At 43.7% G+C, this 18433-nt stretch overlaps 2 protein-coding genes across 2 annotated transcripts; one reads left to right on the top strand and one right to left on the bottom strand.

Moving 5' to 3' along the window:
* Positions 1–1273: 1273 nt before the first annotated feature.
* dcps (decapping enzyme, scavenger) lies at positions 1274–3344 on the bottom strand. The gene is made up of 6 exons (XM_079167884.1): positions 3133–3344; positions 2649–2799; positions 2416–2561; positions 2207–2320; positions 1950–2060; positions 1274–1785 (listed from the first exon to the last, which is right to left on the bottom strand). The coding sequence occupies exons 1-6, from the start codon at positions 3337–3339 to the stop codon at positions 1519–1521; spliced, it is 996 nt and encodes a 331-aa protein (XP_079024010.1). The 5' UTR covers positions 3340–3344; the 3' UTR covers positions 1274–1518.
* Positions 3345–4219: 875 nt separating this feature from the next.
* Positions 4220–14248, top strand: ids (iduronate 2-sulfatase). Its single transcript, XM_079167930.1, has 13 exons — positions 4220–4396; positions 4914–5050; positions 5132–5309; positions 5536–5624; positions 6278–6478; positions 9415–9585; positions 9673–9799; positions 10309–10479; positions 10864–10970; positions 11937–12053; positions 12363–12473; positions 12591–12716; positions 12813–14248. The coding sequence occupies exons 1-13, from the start codon at positions 4324–4326 to the stop codon at positions 12891–12893; spliced, it is 1689 nt and encodes a 562-aa protein (XP_079024056.1). The 5' UTR covers positions 4220–4323; the 3' UTR covers positions 12894–14248.
* Positions 14249–18433: the final 4185 nt, after the last annotated feature.

Here is an 18433-nt window from a genome sequence, read left to right as displayed (position 1 = left end):
TGGTAGTGGACTAATGATTGGATTACTTGTGTCGGTCCTGCCCTGCGTCCGCTGCTGCACGGCGCTGCGTTCAGAGGTGGCTCGGAATGCCCTGAATCCTACCGCGACTAGCTGATGTTCAGTAGTATTTAGAAAAAATAGAGTGCAAATACAAATAATATGAAGTAAAGTATAGGTAGATTTTAAAACATGGCTCAGCTTTAAAAATACTTTCTGGGACAAAGTTATTTCAGTTGTGACACTGAACTAATAAAATGGTGTTTGGTTGATTGAACTGTGAGCACACATTTAATATGTGAGCGATTCACTGACATTCAGATGTTTTATTTGTAAACCAGGAATTTACACAACCTCCCATGACATTGTAAATGTACTCAAACCCTTAAAAAGTTGTAGCTTCTAAGGCTTTAAGACCACTAAAGCGTCCCTGACATGGTGCCTGAATATATATAATGAGTCTCTTATTGTATTTCTTACAGGTTTGGGTGCTGTTAATTAGTTTACATTTTTACGAGGAACACGTGAATGCAACTTCAGCACATAGCAGAGCATCGAGGAAACTGACCTCTGAGGAGATAAGAAAATCATGTCCGCTGCTATTAATCTCCTTAATAACAAACAATATAACCACGTGTCCACTGTGAACCTCTCTGTGCCCGAACAGTTAAACTACCAAACTACCAAACTACTCAAAAGCAGCTCTCACTGTTGATTCGTTTCAAAACTGAATCGTCTTCACTTGAGGCGCATGCAGCAGTAGTAGAACCTCTGACAGTGTTTTTGATCAATCCAACTAAACATAGTACTTCGGCTCCAAATGTTTGCAAAGTGACTCTGGTTAAATATAGTGTGGTGGAGAAATTATAGCCTTTTGTTTACATGACCTGCAGAACTATAACGTACTGTTTGTTCTCTTTTAGTAAAGAAAAGGGAAACTAAGGGAACCCCCAGTTAATTAGTTACCAAGACTGGAGTTTGTTTTTGGGTTAAGTTTCAGTGAAAAGGTTCTACTCTTCTGGGATTATTGCTGCCATCTAGTGTTGTGGCTGGTTTAATGTACCGTCACATTATTTTGACATTAAATGTGGTAGAAAAGTTTGAATTGCCTCGGTGTTTTAAATGTGACGTATAAAGGTCCTCGGCTTTACTTCACCACCATGACGTGTGATGAAATACAAGCGTCGACTTCAGAAAACTCAACGATAGTGATTTTAAATTTAGACGCAGTTGAACCCGTCTCAAATATTACAAAACAAGTGACAACATCAAGAGGCGGAGTAGAAAAAAATGACTCTTTAATTCAGTCAGCAACATTCAGTTAACATGTAGAAAACGTATGAAAGACATTTAAAACAGAGACTTTAAATCCGTCACGTCAGGAATAATATGAAGATTATTGCAAAAAAAACAAAAAAACACCTTGCTGAGGAATCACTCAAACATGCACAAATGTGTATCAAATACAAAAAAAGAGTCTCCACACAGATTGGATGGGTGGAACAAGTGCCCGACGGTAAATCACAGCCTGTCCGCCTCCTTAAACTTGCCGAGCAGTCCGTCGTCTGCCCTCAGGGGGAAGTACAGGGTCCGGGTTTTGTAGTACCGGGGGTCGGACTGGAGGTTTTGGATGACGTCCGCGAGGAGGTGGGCCCGCTCCACGCCGCAGCCCGGCGCCTCGTAGCCCAGCTTGGTGAAGTGGACGTGGAGGTGGTAGTAGGACGGCTGGTAGTGCAGGTAGACTCTCAGCTTACTGGCTGGAAGCTTGTAGCGCTGCAGGACGGCCTCCTAGAGCACAAGGAAAGGGGCGTGTTTGACACTATGCACACTGCTGGCTGTTTGGTATCCAATCAGTAACAGCTATGTCTGGTGCTAGCTCTCTAAAACAGAAAGTGTAATGGCAGTGGCTGGAAGAAGAGGACGTTTCCTGCTTCTTCTTTTTCTCCCCTCACCTTTCCTTTCTGGAAGATGTTCTGCAGCAGCGGCAGATGCTCTGACGTCAGGTCTCTGAGACTCCTGATGTCTCTCTGATGTGTGATGGCGATCAGGTACAAATCATCAACCTGACAGAAGAAGACAGTCATTGTTAAACTGCGTCGTCCATTAGGACTTAGTTTACAGAGTTGACGTGAAGTTATTAATGTCTGAACTCACGTGGCTGACATTTATTCCACCTCATGTCCTGGTACCTAACTTCCTGTTAGCTCACCTGTTTCTGGTCCCATTTGAAATCAGGGAGGAGGACAAAGCCAACTTTTGGGTCCGGATCTTCATAGACTATCCTCTCAACCTCGGCCTTCTTCTCCAGGATGTTGTGGACCCACTAGAGGGGAGGGGGAGAGGGGGGGGGGTTGTGCATTATGATAATATGTAAGCATGTTACTGATGCGCTACAGGAGGAGGTTTCAGGATGCTGACCTGCACGCTGAAACTCTGCTTCTGAATGTAGGGCAAAGTGATGGACTGATAGTCCTCCCCCGTCTCCTCCACCAGGAAACTCTCCTGCCGCTGGTATTTCTTTACGTGCTTCTCGGTGACCGGACACACGACTGTAGTCTTGATCTCTGCAAAACAGAAACACACAGGCTATCAACCTTGGGTCTAGCTGATATCTCGGGTCAGTTCATTTCCTCTCCTCATTCTGACCGTACCATTGAGTTGAGGGGGAGCCTGCAACCGATATGTGCTGTAGATGTCGTTCCTCATCTCCAGCTTCAGCCTGGAGCCGCTGAAGAGCTCAGCCAGGGAGTCCTCTCTGATGGGAGTCTTCTCCAGGATGACCACGGCCTCCTGACCGGCAAGCTGGAGGAGACACGTTCAACGGTTTCATTTCTGCCTGCGCTGGTCATGAGACTAGTTATCCCCTCCGAACAGAATAAAGGCAAAACAGCCCCTCATGTCGTTCTCATACTCATTTCTGTGAAATCCATCACACAGACTATTATTTTGAAATATCGAACCGGAAGTCAATGTTCCATCTTTCCTTCACGAAACTGCTCAGACCTTTGAATTAATACAACAATAAAAACATTTTCCTCTTAAGTTACCAACAATTGCTCTCAACATTATAACCACAGCTAGAGTTAGTTAGTTAGCTAAACTGCTTCTTACAGCTAACAGCAGCCTGCAGGTTACCTTTCCGTGGATGAAGATGTTTTTCTCCCGCGCAGAATCACTCAACACGGCGGACGTTTTAAACTCAGACAGAATATTTTCACATTCAGGAGACTTTCCAGCTCCTCCGCCTCCATTCTCATTGTCAGCTTTCGCCCTCTTGACTCTCTGAGACAATGCATTGGTCCCGACACTGTCCGCTTCACGTTTAGCTGCGCTGTCAGCCATGTTTTGTGTTGCTGCCTTTGTGGCCAAAGATCGTCTATATGTAAGAAGATGACTTACTCATCACCTCAAATTCACTTCGCAAGCCTAGACCGAGCCTCGTGCATGCGCTCTCCTCTTAGCTCGTGGCAAAGTGTTTGAAGATCAGAACGTTTTTTCCCTTTTGTAAAATATATTTTGGAAGTATTGTTCTTCAATACAGAGTCATAGGCGTGGTAATTTCCTGATACCGTCACTTTACCTTTATAAACTTGAATTACTGTTTTACAGTACTGTTGTAAAGTGTATTTCTTTATGCACATACATTCACTACATCCCTGTTATGTTCCATTTATTTATTTGTAATACTGTCTACCACCAATTTATATTAGGCATACTTTATTTTATATTTTATGTCTTAGATTCTCATTTTGCTTTTGCTTGTGTGATTTCCTTTTTACAAAAACATATTTAAAGACGACTGCCTCTCTGTAATTGTTGTGCATGTGAAAATAAAGAACTTGAATTTGATAGCATAAATCTGTCAACTGTTCATTATTGTTTATTGTTTGTTTAGTCCTTAAACTTAGAATTACTTAAAAAACGTTTCAGCCATAATATTAGGGATCTTGTTACAATTGCAACTCCAATTGCTGCAGAGTGAGACCTCCCTTTATTTAACATCTCTTAGCTACAGAAACGTCAAGTTAGACAACAAATACACACACAAGACACCTGTGTGGCATTAAAAATGATTGACACATCATGTAACTAATATGATTAGCGTAGGGGGCGGGGCCACTGCTGAGTGGACCAATGAAAACATTTCACTCAGGGAGGACGCGATAATCAGGAAGTTATTTAAAGACGACAACGACACACTCAATTGTTTGGCAACCAGACCGTGTGGAGGACGGAGGCAGCAACAGAGACGCTGCGAGGTTAACTTTGCAAAAGTAAACTTTATCTGAAGTTCATTGTGTCGTTCGTCTTCTCTGCCAAATCAAAATGTTCACTTGTCTCCGGATATGGCTTCTCCTCCTGGTCCTCCACACACTGGCTTTCGCTGTTGTTGCAAGAGGTAACGTGAGAGTTTGTACTAATACACTGTTGGATAGCAACACTTGTACAAATGCCACACAGGCATTCAAATGAATAAAGACTGGTTGTCTTATCATTTTATTTTAGTGATACATGTTCGGTGGTCAGCTCCTCTGAACAGTTAATCTCAGTCACCAGCTTCCATTAGCGGTTAATGAGTGTTTATTGTGTTTACTTAGTGGCTTCAACTGACGTTAATTAAGTTTACTCATTGAAAGGTTTACTTGTACCGTCAGGCTTATTGAGTTTGGAACTTGAAAGTTTCTATTTAGCTTGTTTATGTAACAGTAGCTATTTAACTCTCATTATACTCCATGTAACGTTATCGACTAGTTTCTGTTTTCACGTGTTTAACAGCAACTAGTTTTAGCTTTTTGATCATTTTATCCTTACTTGCTGTTGAGCTTTCCTTTGCAGCAATCTGCCTGAACCCTTTACTTAACCGGTTCATTTAAAAGTAAAACATGCATTAACTGTGTGTGTGTGTTATCTGTCAGAGAGGAAGAATGTCCTCTTCATCATGGCGGATGATTTGCGGACATCCTTGGGCTGCTACGGGGACTCTGTGGCAAAATCCCCAAACATTGACCAGCTGGCATCCAAAAGCCAAGTTTTTCTCAATGCATATGCACAGGTCAGTGGGTGTTTTATACCTTTAATGTATGATAATAATAACCTCATGGGGAAACTTTAAAGGTGTCATTTCCTCTCCCAGCAAGCTGTGTGCGCTCCCAGCCGTACGTCCATGTTGACCAGCCGCAGACCGGACACCACCAGGCTGTACGACTTCAACTCCTACTGGAGAACCCATTCTGGAAACTACACCACCCTGCCACAGTACTTCAAATCCAGAGGGTACTTCACCGCGTCTGTGGGCAAGGTATTTCATCCAGGTGAGATTAATTACATACATGCTAAATGGAAACTCAAGTGTATGCTGGCACAGCAGCACGTTTAGGACGTGACACAGAAATCCTTGCTGAGTGGTTACCAGTGTAACTGCAGTAAGACGCACAGATTCACTGCAAGAGAGGAACTCAATCTGCATGACTTTGTCGTTTACTTGTTGCATTGTTTTGTCTCTGATTGTGTAGAAGTAACTGTTTGTATTTTCTTTAGGTATTGCCTCTAACTACTCGGATGACTACCCCTACAGCTGGTCCACCCCTGCCTACCACCCAGCTTCATTTAGATACGAGAAAGAAAAGGTGTGTGTGTGTGATGGAGAAGTCAAATTATATCTCGTACAGGAAAATCCGTTTAATGGTCACACTCTGGTGTAGCACCACCGCCAGGTTTCAGCTATTACTTTCCTATGGAGAACATAATAGCACTTAACTCTGCTGAGGTGCTTGGAGTGTTGTGCGTGTTACACTTTGCTCCTGTAATCAAGTTACAAATGATCTCAATGTTACTCCTGTTCGCTGTGGACCTTTAGAAGCAAAGGAGTCAACTTTTAAATGTCTTGCTTTATTAAAAAAACATCGTAGGCATGTTTAATTCCTCCCAAATTCTCAAAGCAAACTGATCAAGAAATAACTCAATAATGTCAACCGGGATCCGGAGAGACGAGTGGAAATGCAAGTCGGTTAGATACTCTAAGTACGAGAAAGTATCCACTTTGTTTCTGTATATTCCGTTAGTGAACGAACCACAATCGTTTGTATTGAAATACATCTGAACGTAGTCGCCACATCATCCTGCAGTGTTCAGGTCTGAAGAGAAACAGCTGGGTGACCCCGCTGAGCGTCCATGTGGCTTCAGTTTAACAGACCGGCCAGCAGACGCTGAAGGACGAAACTCATGGCAGCATGAACTCTGCACAAAAAGACACTGAACATTAAAAGCCTTTTTATTCCAGATGTGTAAAGGAGAGGATGGTAAACTCCACGCCAACTTGCTGTGTGCGGTGAACGTGACGGAGCAGCCCGGAGGAACCCTGCCCGACCTGGAGAGCACCGAGGAGGCAGTGAGGTTACTGAAGAGTCGGGCCGACGAAGACGTTCCGTTCTTCTTGGCTGTGGGCTTTCACAAACCACACATTCCCTTCAGGATACCTCAGGTACAGGACCTTTCACTTATTTAAAGAATTCTTTTATTGAAAAAGCAGATGGGGATTGATTTGCAGCGTAATTGCAATATGTTGGATATATAATAGATGTACAATTTTCTATTAATTCATGAGGAAATATTTAAAAGGAAAATACGTGTACAGAGGAAAAATAGTAAATTATATATTAAACAAAGAAAAACAGCAAAAACAAAATTGTGCGTATTAATTTGCACATACAGAGTGAACGCGTCAGTCATGAACCACAGTGACAATACAGCATCAAACCCCCTCCACAGGTACTTTATGTGAACATCTGTACACTGCTGGAGATGTGACGTGCATCATGGTTGGATCATAATTCAATCAACAGTTTTATTGTGAAAACCAGTCATGATGTACGTCGCAGGTGTCTGTCTGATGCCAGCTGCTTTTAAAAGGTTCAGCAGGTTTTAACGAGTCTCATAGTCACGACTTGATCGACCAAAATAACTACAAATATTAGAACCAAGGACCTAGGACGTCAATACGCACACATGTTGTGTTTAGAATACGGAGAAGTGACACTTCTTCTTTTTTGTGTATAAATGTCAGTGTCTTGTATGATGTGATTTGATGATTAAAGTAGTTTTTGTGATGCTAATACCTTAAAGTTTGACTCCTCAAGTGGATCAGTTCCAGCACCTGTTGATGTGGAACATTCATGTTGATTGTGTTTAGAGGCTGGAAGAACTTTAGAGAACGCTTGAACAAGTTAATCTGTTAACACAGCTGTGGAAGTGCTTGATCTCTGTATGAGCTCATTGTATGTGAGCCACAGCAGTGGTGTCATCTTTACATTCCCACAGCTCATTGCAGTGCAGCGCTAAAGAGCTGTGTGTGTGTGTGTGTGTCTCTCTGCATGCTCGGTGGTGCAGTAACTGTTCACCTCCGTACGCTTGAAAAGAGGATCTGTTCACTGTCTTTTTTTTAAAATGCTGTGCTACACTTTGGTCATCCTAAAAGACACGTAGACCATTTCATGACTGACTGTGAGCTGATGAACTTCTATTGATTACTGTGAATGAGCTGTTGGTGCTCGTGCACGTCTAATGGAGCTACTTGATGATGCTGTGAAGAGCCATTGTGAACCGTGACTGTAGCTTATAGTCTTATCTGATAACAATATACTGGCAGGTATTACTTTTATTATATAGCATTTAACCTATTCAAACATCTTCGGAAGGGTTTCCTTAAATACTTTTATAATAAATATGTATTTAGCATGACATACAGTTGAAGAATAAACCTCTGACTGTCTGATGGTTTCTAAATGACCTAAACCATTTTATTTATCGGCTGACGTGTCCTGATATATCTGCATTAACCTGATAATCAGTCTAGCTATATGTGAAGCCCATGGACTGAAGGTCAAATACTCTTTCTGTAATGTTCGTTCACTCACTGCCATGCGCTACACAAGTCCATTATTCCCTGAGCCTGAGTGGGAAAGTGTTAGTCATTGTCCTGCTGCCAGAGCCGTTGTTGTTGTTGTTGTTGTGGACGAAGACTCATCTCTTGCACAACTTTTCTTTCTTTTTTTTCCGGAGCGTATAAAGCCAGAACATGAGACTGAATGATGGCGTTAACATAGAGGGGCAAGAGTGAGAAACCAGTGCCATAAAGAACACTGAGCCTCGTGATAAAGGAGCAAACCTTGAGTTCCCACAGAACTCCATACACTCAGTCAGTAGATGACTGCAGCGGCGCATCTCATGCAAGATCATTTTAATCCAAACTCTCTCTCTTTGTGCCACATCAGATTCAGTAAACGCTCCTAACTCCAGATAACTGTGAATGAGCAGCATAACCATGATGGATGCCACCTGTGCATTAATGGACGCACATTCATGAGAATTGTAAAAAGCATAATTGTTGCTACGCCTCCAGCTCCATATGTCCGATATTTCAGTCCTGCTCCTGGAGATCCATAAAGGAAATAATCTCTTTTAAAAGCCGCTGCATTAAGGGACCTGTTGAAGGAACACATGCTGTTACTGCCGTGTTCATGTGTTCTCCAACAGCCCGTTTAAATTCATGGTGATACTATTGGACTGTTAAAAGTTAGGGTTGTATTAGCCTATAATACGAATACAGAGTAAACATTTATTTAGGATTTTCAAACTCCAAGTTGCTTTATTACTTTATAAAGCAACTTTATGCTTTTATATTGTAACAAAATATACTATGCTGCTATGACGGGTCTGGACCGCTGCTAAATTACATTCGTACCGAAGAGAAAATTCAAAATACGGGGAACTTGTTCTTTGGTTCAAGCCATTGCAGCAGGGATCTGTTGGTACTGGTGCAGCTTGCATGAGGCCCAATGAGCCCAAATATACACCCATCGAGGTGCTAGTTTTGATCTGGGGGTGCGTTTGTTAAAAGAAACCGACTAGAATACAGAAAAGGAACCTCTGAAAGCACGGCCGGAGAGATTCCTACTGTATGTGAAGTGACTTTAATGAGGGCTGATCTAGATAGATGGGAGACACAGTTTGGCATGAAGGAGGCGAGTATGATGGAGTGGAAGAGAGACGAGACTGAACGGAGACCAAGAAGTTTCCTACAGACGGCAAGTTGAGGGATGAAGAGAGAAAAGGTCAAGCCGGCTGTCACCATGTGACGTATGCCACGTGAGATTAACCCCGTAGTGTCTGGACGCACAGCGATCTCTGCCAGATTAACACCTGATCTTACTATGACGTCGTCATATTATTGGGGGGGTACGTCTCACATAAACAATGTTACCAGTTACATTGCAGATTCAAGTGAAGGAGATCCGAGGTTCTCCAGATGTTTGTTACTTTGTGTATGAAGTGTGCCGTCATATTGTAACTCCACCTTTTTTGTTTTTATTCCTGGATCTATTGAACATATTTTGGAAACCTGGTTCTTATGCGTTCCAGGAGTACCTGAGTCTATTTCCCATTGATGAAATGACTCTGGCCCCGGACCCCGATGTCCCTACACGGCTTCCACCTGTGGCCTACAACCCCTGGATGGACGTGAGGCAGAGAGACGATGTCCAGAAGCTCAACATCAGCTTCCCCTATGGGCCGATTCCTAAAGACTTTCAGGTACTTTGAAGACGTATACAACCTTTTCTGTGTTGCTGCTACTCTCTAAAATAAACTCCCCCCTCTTGTGTTCTTCATGTCTTCCAGCTGCGTATCCGTCAGCACTACTACGCTGCCGTGTCCTACGTGGACGCTCAGGTTGGGCGGCTGCTCGGCGCTCTGGATGAGCTGGGGCTGTCTGACAGCACCATGGTGGTGTTCACCTCCGACCACGGTGAGTGGAGGAAGATCCATCGCTCTCCAGATATCTAGTGAAATGATTAACTCATCAGGTATCAGGCACATTATTTAAGAAGTGGTGCTAATTCTTCCAGACGTGTAATAAATATTGCAGAACATGTGGCAGTTTAGCTGGTCGGCCACCACCAGAGGGCAGTGTTGTAACAGCGTATTGTTCCGTAACCGCCTTCTACACATCTAGACCTATAAAGCCCAGCTCCTTCTTGCACTACTGCGTTTTGTTTTTTCTTAAACTTTCTGACTTGGAAACTCAATTTCTTTTAATGTCTCTTTCAGTGGAGGACACCAGAGTGAATCCTTTCCATGACTGTTTTGATTTATAACCAGTAAAGCTCAATCAAAAGCTAGATGACTGAGTCTGTGTCTAAAGTGTTGTTTTTATGCCGTAGATTCACAGCTTTCGTTGGGTTTATTCCTCCCATCTGCCTCGGGTCTTTTTGAACTAACGTCTCCATTAATCTTTTGGTGTCCCTCTTGTTGCAGGGTGGTCATTAGGAGAACACGGCGAGTGGGCTAAATATTCAAATTTTGATGTTTCGACACGCGTCCCCCTCATCTTCTACGTTCCTGGGGTCACCAGCCAGCGCGCTTCACCACGAGAGTCTACCTTTCCCTTTATCGATGTCCTCGTGCAGCCACAGCTCAGCTTCAAGAGTAAGGCCCCGTCACTGACAACAACTTATTGATTAACATGTGCATTCCTTTTATCATTGAAAAGCACCATGTACACCAGTTCACCAAAGGGAACTCAACTGACTTCACATTTCTGGTCCTCATTCCTCATATGAAGCCTTTATGATTATGATTCTGCCAACCGGACTTAAATGAAGTCTGATTTACACGGAGAGCTCCCGAAAGTATTTAGACGAGGATACACTTTGATATTTTTACTTCAAATGGTGCAACGATGATGAAATTGAAGAGCCGGGCGTCTGGTACATTCTGGAGGATATCTTGGCTAATTTGCTGTTGGTGGGTATGAAAGCCTCTCTAATTGGCTGACCCCCCCCCCCCCCCCCCTCTCTCTCTCTCCTCCAGATGACAAAGTTATCAGAAACGTGGTGGAGCTGGTGGATGTTTTTCCCACCGTCTCCCACCTGGCTGGCCTCAAAACACCTGCACTTTGTCCTGACATTTCTTTCCAGGTATGAATGGATGAAAATGAACATGCGCTCAATGAATCTGGTTTTCTCTCACTAAAGCTATGGGTACTGTCTCAACCACAGTGGCGAAGGTTAATCTCTTTCAAAACATCCTTTAGCAGCAGTGGGAAGGTAATGTTGGTCATTTCACACACTTTGGTCCAGACTGATTTATTAACCTCCATCTAATATTTCAGAGTCTAATATATCAGGAAATTCTGACCGCTACAATATCTTCCACAATATCTTCCACTTAATGAAACGTATCACAAACGTCGTCTATTTGCTGACAACATGGCCACAAAGCCACCGTCGCTGACCGTTAAACTCAAATCTGAATATAATCCAATATAAACATTAATAAGATAAATTCAGCTCATTTAAAAAAGGACTTTCAAGGCATTTCTTTTCTTTCCCTTAAACTGCTACATATGAGCCATAACCTGGAGGTATTCTGTAGATGCGTATCAGGTGGGACTATAAGAAGTGAAGGAAATGGCCTTTGAATAACGTGTGAACATGCAGAAAGTTGTCGTCGTGAGCGTGTTAAAGCTGACTTAAGTGCTGCCTCACAGAGCATCTATTGTAACCTGGCTGCAGCCCCTCGGTCTCGTCTTTACTTATTTAAATCTCAGACTACAGTGTGAGTCCAAATCGAGCTCAGAATGTCATTCAGTCTGTAACTCTGACGCCGCTTGTTGAACGTCTGTGATCCTGTTGGTCTTTAGTTGAAACCACGGTTTCCTGTCGTGTCGAGCTCCCGCTTCACATTTTCCACAAGTCGCAGCACGAGAGCCGAACAGAGAAACCTTCAGGCACCTTCTGTGCAGTCGGTTCAACTGGAGCTCGCATCAACATCGCCAAACAAAGTTAATGGACGTAAACACTCGGTAAACATGCCCGATGTGACGCACACGCACTCTTGACATTTACCTCCTCTTACCCTTCGCTCTGTCCGCTTGCTTTCAGGAGGAGTTGTGTACAGAAGGAGCCAACCTGGCCCACAGCTTCCATCGCCGGGAACGAGGACGGAACGGAGAGGCCATATCTTTCAGCCAGTACCCTCGACCTGCTGCTACGCCTCAGGTACCAGACGGGAGTGTTTAGAAAAGTGTTGCTTTTTAATGAAAGGATTTAGTAGGCTCGTATAAAAATGTTCAAATGAGTGAAGGTCATGGGGACTGAAGTCGCTCGCTGTGGAGCTGCCCGCCACGAGCGCCGCGTCTTTAGAGCGAACGCGCCCCGGCGAGCGCTGCTGCAAGTTCACCTCTGCAGCCCTGACATCAGCTCATCGGCCGCCTCGCGGCACCAGTTGGCAGCTCTGGATGTGACGGCGCTGCAGAAAGGGTTTCTACGATGCGTTTGTAGTTCAATGCTCCTTTTTTCTTTCTTCAGGTGAACTCTGACCTCCCCGACCTTAAAGACATAAAGATCATGGGTTACTCTCTGCGCTGCTGGGACTACAGATACACTCTCTGGCTGGGGTTCAACCCGAGAACATTTCAGGTGTGTGTCACATATCCGTCTATTACGCTCCTCCGTGTGATTGATCCGTCCATCTTTGTCTGGCTCAAATATGATGGCGATTATATTTGTCGATCGTCCGTCTGCGTCTCCGTCTAGGTGAACGTGTCGGATGTCCACGCTGGGGAGTTGTACATGCTGGAAGGCGACCCCGGTCAGGACCAGAACATCTACAGCGAGTCTGACCAGAGTGTGATGATGGCAAAGATGGCGGGCCTGCCTCGGGTTAGTTTGAGTTCATTTTTATTCAGAAGTACTCTGCACTTCATTTAATTCGTTCATCGCGCTGACTTGTTTTGTGACTTGTGCTTTGCGGTCCAGGCTGTGGGTGTGCAGATGAGAATGAGGCTGCAGCTCCTCTACCTCTCAGCAGGGAGGAAAAGGAGCGGAGGGAGGGCCTGACGGTGGGAGTAAAACCACAACAGATGGACGGATGGAGACGAGTACAAAGGGAAGATGGATGCATGATAAAACTCTAGAAAGGGAGAATGCCTTGAATATTTCTTCTACTATAATGCCTCCTTGATTTAGCATTACGTGGTATCACTACTAATCCTTCAGGCTAATGTTCCTTGTGAAGAACTCATTGGCAGGCAGATCTGTGTTCAACACACGAGCAAAGGGAGGAAGAAAGCACTTTTTTTTCTTTTTCTTTGACATGGAGAAGCTTCCATATATGCTCAGACACTTCTGATTGGTTGATCTTACTGCTGCTAAAACCAACGTCCAGTGTTTTCCTTCAACTCACTGCACCCAGAAAGTTCAACACTGTACAGACTGAACAAGAGAGATGCAACTTATTATGAGTAACATGCAGGTGTTGTTGTTGTTGTTGTTGTTTTTTGGGGGGGTTTGCGTCTGGTCTTTAAGCTTATTGACAGCTGGCTCATTTCAGCGAAGAGAAACGGCATACTTCAACTATTCCACTATACACCTGAGCAGCTGACCCAAGAAACCTTTTATCAGACAACTTTACCCAGAAGCATGAACTCGTGAGTGACAGCGATTACATCACATTTCACATGCTTGTTCTCTTGCATAGTGATGTCGTCCGAAGGGATATTAAGGAAACTTGAAGAATGAGCCTTTTTTTTCATAAATAGGGACGTGAGATTCTGTCTTTAGAGAGCAGCTCCTCTCGGTCATGTCTCTCCACGTTGAACAGCTAACAGGGACTCGCACAGTGTTGCACTGTAGTGTTAAACAATATGACGTTTCTATTTGCACTCCATGTCACTCGCAGCTATTTGCCTCCCTCCTTGTAAACGGTCGGTTCAGATCAATTTGCGGACCCAGAATGAAGTGAGTAAAAGCCACCCGTAGTAATTGGATGCAAATGAAACAGACTGGCGCTCCGTCGTATTGCTGTTCCAATGCATGCGCCGTGGCAATTTTCGAAGAAAGCAATTTCAGCCTGAATTTCAGGTCCAACAATGAATTGCAGGGTTTCGGTCTGTCGACTTTTATTATAGGCCACACTGGCTTCATTTTAATGGGACGCAGATGATTCATGTAATCAGCACGGATCATATGTCAGACGAAGGCTTATTGAATTAGCGCACTCTTTCTTTAAGGAATAAAAGGTCGACCTAATTGCATTTGTGAGCGTTGTTTCTGCTGCAGCGGTGGTTTGTGGCGACCCCGCGTCCTTTACAGCGGATAGAAGCAGCGATGCAGACGGAAAGATGAGCTGATCCTCCAGCTCTGAAGGGAAAATAAAAAATACATCAGAAATAATTCAAATGTGTAGCTTGGCAAGGACGTGCTGTAAATATATTTATGTCTGATTTGATATGTTTGTTTAAAAAAATAAAACCTTTTTGCAGCAAAAGTTGACTTTTAGTTTTTTAGTAACTTGTCGGTCTTCCTGTTTGTCCTGCAGAAACAAAGCTCACTGTCCTGTCCTCACACACAGCTCAGCGCTCTATCAGGATGCACACGTGTAACGCTGCAGAGCGGTGAGGGAGCTCCTCAGGGACCTCTCCGCTCTGTTTGCTCTCTTCTGGAGCACCGACTGCTTTGCTAACCCCCAAAACTAGAGAGTTTCCTAATTTGTGCAGGACTCCACTGAGTCAATCCGTCCGGCCAACGCGGTTAAAAGCTTTGTAATTGCATTTTGAAAATGTAGTATGAATTCAGTCTCATGCCTTTTGAGTTTTTCGCCGTTTTTCAATTTCTGGTCAATCATGCAGAGCGTGTGTGTGCGTGTGGAGCTCTGCTTGAAGTAGAGTCTGTGCGCTACAAATGAAAAGCCCAAACTTTCCCTGAGACCAGGGAAGCACTTCACACCTCTCCCCTGCTAGTTTTCACCTCGTAAGCCCTTCTCTCCTCATTCCATCGACCTCACACAATATTCATCTCTACCTCATGGGTTGTGCTTGTACCTTTTATGATCCATTTGTTTATTGGACTGTTGTGTGAGAAATACTTATTTTTAAACCCACTTTTTTTTGGCCACTTGGGGGAAACGGAAACAAACTGTCGACACGACACTGATTTATCACCCTTTAAAGCTACTCGGTGGAGTTCTCCACCACCAGTGGCTCTATGGAGCAATAGTTTTAGGTTCTGTATCCTGGACCAGGACACTGCCGAACACATCACTGCCTCCAGTGTCATATTCTGCAAATATTCCGAGACTCATAGAAACCAAGGCAAAGAACGTAAACATGGACAAACCATGCACGCTTTAAAATGTGTATAAATCTGCATTCGACAAGTGTGTTGGCCCTCGATGATGCACACGATGAATTTCCTCCAGCGAGCTCTTTGGCATAGCAAGCTGTCCCTGTTTACACACCCAGCACACAGTTCTTTATCTCCACCAGCAGAGCAGCGTTGGCATTCATTTGGAGTCGTGTTTCTGGTCCCCGGATGAATGAAAGTCCAGGATTTTCTCTTATTTGTTTTAGCTCCGTTTTGGAGTCTTTCAGCTACTTGATGCTCCACCAGCCAGACGCTCAGGTTGTCTGCTGTTTGGCGGGTTTATCAGAGCGTTTTCAGAGTTATGGTCATGTGTGTTTTTGTTTTTTTTCATAACGCAGGTCCGAGTAAGTGCAGCTGTAGCTCTCCTCCTGCCTGTATTCGCATCGGCCCATATTTCAGCCTCGGTGGTTTTATCAGATCAATATTTATCATCACAAGCGGTGATCTCTGACCGCGATCAAATTGATCTAATGGCAATTACATTAGTGTTTACCTGCTGTTGCTCTGCTGCTGCCCTTTCTTTTTCTCACTCCATCTTACCTGCTGCGTCCCTCCTCTCCACTCCGTCTTTGTCTCGCTCTCATCGTCTGTCATTATGTTTCATACGCTGGTAATCGCATTACTGCTCTGGGCTCACATTCTGGCAGGTCGCGCTGCCTTTCTGTTAACGTTGCCGACATACACAATTACTTTAGAGAGAGGGAGAGATAGTGTGTGTAAAAAAATGCTTAGCTCAGCTGTATGGCTAGGGTTCGTCTCAAGGGTGTGTGTGTGTGTGTGTGTTTACTGTGTGTGCATGAATCCAGGAATCGTAAACAAACTGTAGTCTACACAGGGAGGCAGACAATCAGGAAATGAGAAAGACCCTCTGCCTCCCAAGGACTTGAAGTGGTTTCAGAGTGTTTCTCAGAGGAGCTGTTTTTCACAAGGAATTCCCCTCAACAGCCAAATTAATTTAGTCGGCTCTGCTGTCTCCTTCTTTTGAAGCTACTAAGCGGCTTACAGTATTTTATCTGGCTGGGTTTTGCATCATACTAGAGACTTATTGTAGAATATTATAGTAGGCCATATCACCGAAAACCGCTCCCTGCTGCGGTATATGGAGTTCGGTGACCTCACTTGAGTCCCAGCATGGCAGTGGTCTAATCAGCCTTAATGATTGAAATACTTGTATAGGTGTGCACACAGACTTAAATCCAACTTAATGTGCCTCTTGGGCAATCTGACGTGTGTTTTGACCCCTGCCGGTAGGAACATTGGATATCCAGTACTATACAATGACATCACCTTTTATGAGGAGGATGTTGCGTCTCTGCAGTGAGCCGGTATGTTTTTATCTCTTCAATCACACCAGAGCTTCTCTGCTGCACCGGCTGCACTGTATATCTCCAGAGCACGTGGCGCGTCAAGGAAGCAGCCAATTAGAGAGTGTGAGACTGGCTGCAATCCGTCGGCTGCCAATGTGAAGCCGGGTTTAATCGGGAGGCATTCAATTAGAGCTGACGAGCTCGTCCCTCGTTAGCGCCTCTGGAGCTGTGAACCGCAGAGCTGAGGAGGAAGCCTCCTGTGTGGACAAAATCACTTTTTGCAGTGGTTGGCGCGGTTGCTTCTTCGGGGGTCGAACCTGCCGGCCCGGCCTGCTGGGTTTGGAAGGCTGCACGCTCTCCCCCCGTGCCTGTGTGGGCTTTCCCATAGTCCAAAGACATGCACGTTTGCTTAATTGGCGGTTCCAAATTGCCTCTCGTTGTGAATGGTGGGTTGTCGTCTCTGTGTCCTGTGACATTCTGATGAGCGATCCGGGGTGTAGGCCTACCCCGCCTCTCACCCGGTGACTGCTGGGATTGGCTCTAGTCCCCCTCCGCGCCCCTCTCAAGGATAAGCGGGTTTAGCTAATGGATGATGGACTTTTAAACATGTGGCAAAGAATGAAGGGCACTCTATTAAAATTGCCACTCTGCACAGTGAGACCGAGGGAATTATTTTTCTGATTGGGTTTCTGTTAATGAAGTTGAATGGCTGTAATCAAGTCGCTGGTGAGGGAGACCTGTGGGGGGGAATGCGTTTTCAGTGAAATGTCATTGACAATTATAGAAATACCAGGCTCGGAGAATTAGATTAAAACATTCATGAGGTCCCCCACATGTTTAGAGTTCAAGTAATATTGTTTTTACCAATTTCAATTTCCCATTTTCTCAGGCACTCCATTTGCTTGCATTTGATAGATTATCGGTTTATGTAGCAGGTTGTGTGTTTTTTGTTAAATAAAGAGAGAAATATCCAGAATCAGCCTCTTACTGCTGGTAAAAGATATTAGTAATATTTATTTTAAAAAAAAATTATATTATACTATGTCTTTTTTTCGACTTGCTTTATTATTCAAGGATCATTTATTGTCATAAAGAAACACAGGGATAAACAATGAAATGCAGTTGTAGCCCATTTGTAACACAAGAACATGACAAACAAAACAAAAACAATAGTGCATTTATGTAGTCGCTACATCTTTTGAATTAGCATCACATAAGGAATGTAAACGGCAATGAAACGATTCTCTGGGAAACTCGTATCGCCAACATCTGAACATTAAGTTAAATCTGCATCAGGAACATATTGTCCATCAACTTTGACTGTTTGAGCACCAAGCATCCTGATGTAAACACAGGTTCCTCCTGCTCTCGTCCCTCTGCGCTCTGTGCGCTCCAGCTGTCAAGTGCATCTGGATCTGGATTCATCGACAGACTCAAGTCTCTAACCTCCCGCTGCTGGTTTAGGCTGAAGTCTTATTTTTGCCAAAGCATGAATTTCTTTGACTTTTTTCCACATTCTATCAATCACTTTTTTTCAACAAGCTGTACTATCATTGTGTTTGTGATACTACACTATGACATTTTTCAACCTGCTATAGAATGAATGTTTTTGTACTATTTTCGACATAAAGTATGACTTTTTTCGAGATACTATCTTATGACTTTTTAAAAACCTTTTTTCAACAAATTATACTATAATTAGACATAAACATATTTACGTTCTTCGACAATCTATATTATGACCCTTTCATGATGTTTTTAACGTAGAATATCAAGACGTTTTTTAAGTTACTATCCTTTGGCTATAATTACTTTTTTTAAACATATTTATATACATTTTATATACATATATTTTCGACATAATATACTATGACCTATATGATGTATTTTACTTTGACTTTATTATATATATTTATTATAATTAACCGT

The sequence above is a fragment of the Pholis gunnellus genome (genome assembly GCF_910591455.1).
Source record: "Pholis gunnellus genome assembly, chromosome: 10".
In the NCBI taxonomy this organism is placed as follows: Eukaryota; Metazoa; Chordata; class Actinopteri; order Perciformes; family Pholidae; genus Pholis; species Pholis gunnellus.
This window is presented reverse-complemented; position numbering and strand designations above follow the sequence as displayed.

Bases quoted from the DNA above. Each gene is read 5' to 3' on its own strand.
- ids (XM_079167930.1), top strand. From the start codon at position 4,324: ATGTTCACTTGTCTCCGGATATGGCTTCTCCTCCTGGTCCTCCACACA. The intron at 6,479-9,414 runs GTACAGGACCTT...TATGCGTTCCAG, and splicing joins TTCCCTTCAGGATACCTCAG to GAGTACCTGAGTCTATTTCC. The intron at 10,971-11,936 runs GTATGAATGGAT...GCTTGCTTTCAG, and splicing joins GTCCTGACATTTCTTTCCAG to GAGGAGTTGTGTACAGAAGG.
- dcps (XM_079167884.1), bottom strand. From the start codon at position 3,339: ATGGCTGACAGCGCAGCTAAACGTGAAGCGGACAGTGTCGGGACCAAT. The intron at 2,800-3,132 runs GTAACCTGCAGG...TGTCTCCTCCAG, and splicing joins ACATCTTCATCCACGGAAAG to CTTGCCGGTCAGGAGGCCGT. The intron at 2,061-2,206 runs GTGAGCTAACAG...TTCTTCTGTCAG, and splicing joins TCAAATGGGACCAGAAACAG to GTTGATGATTTGTACCTGAT.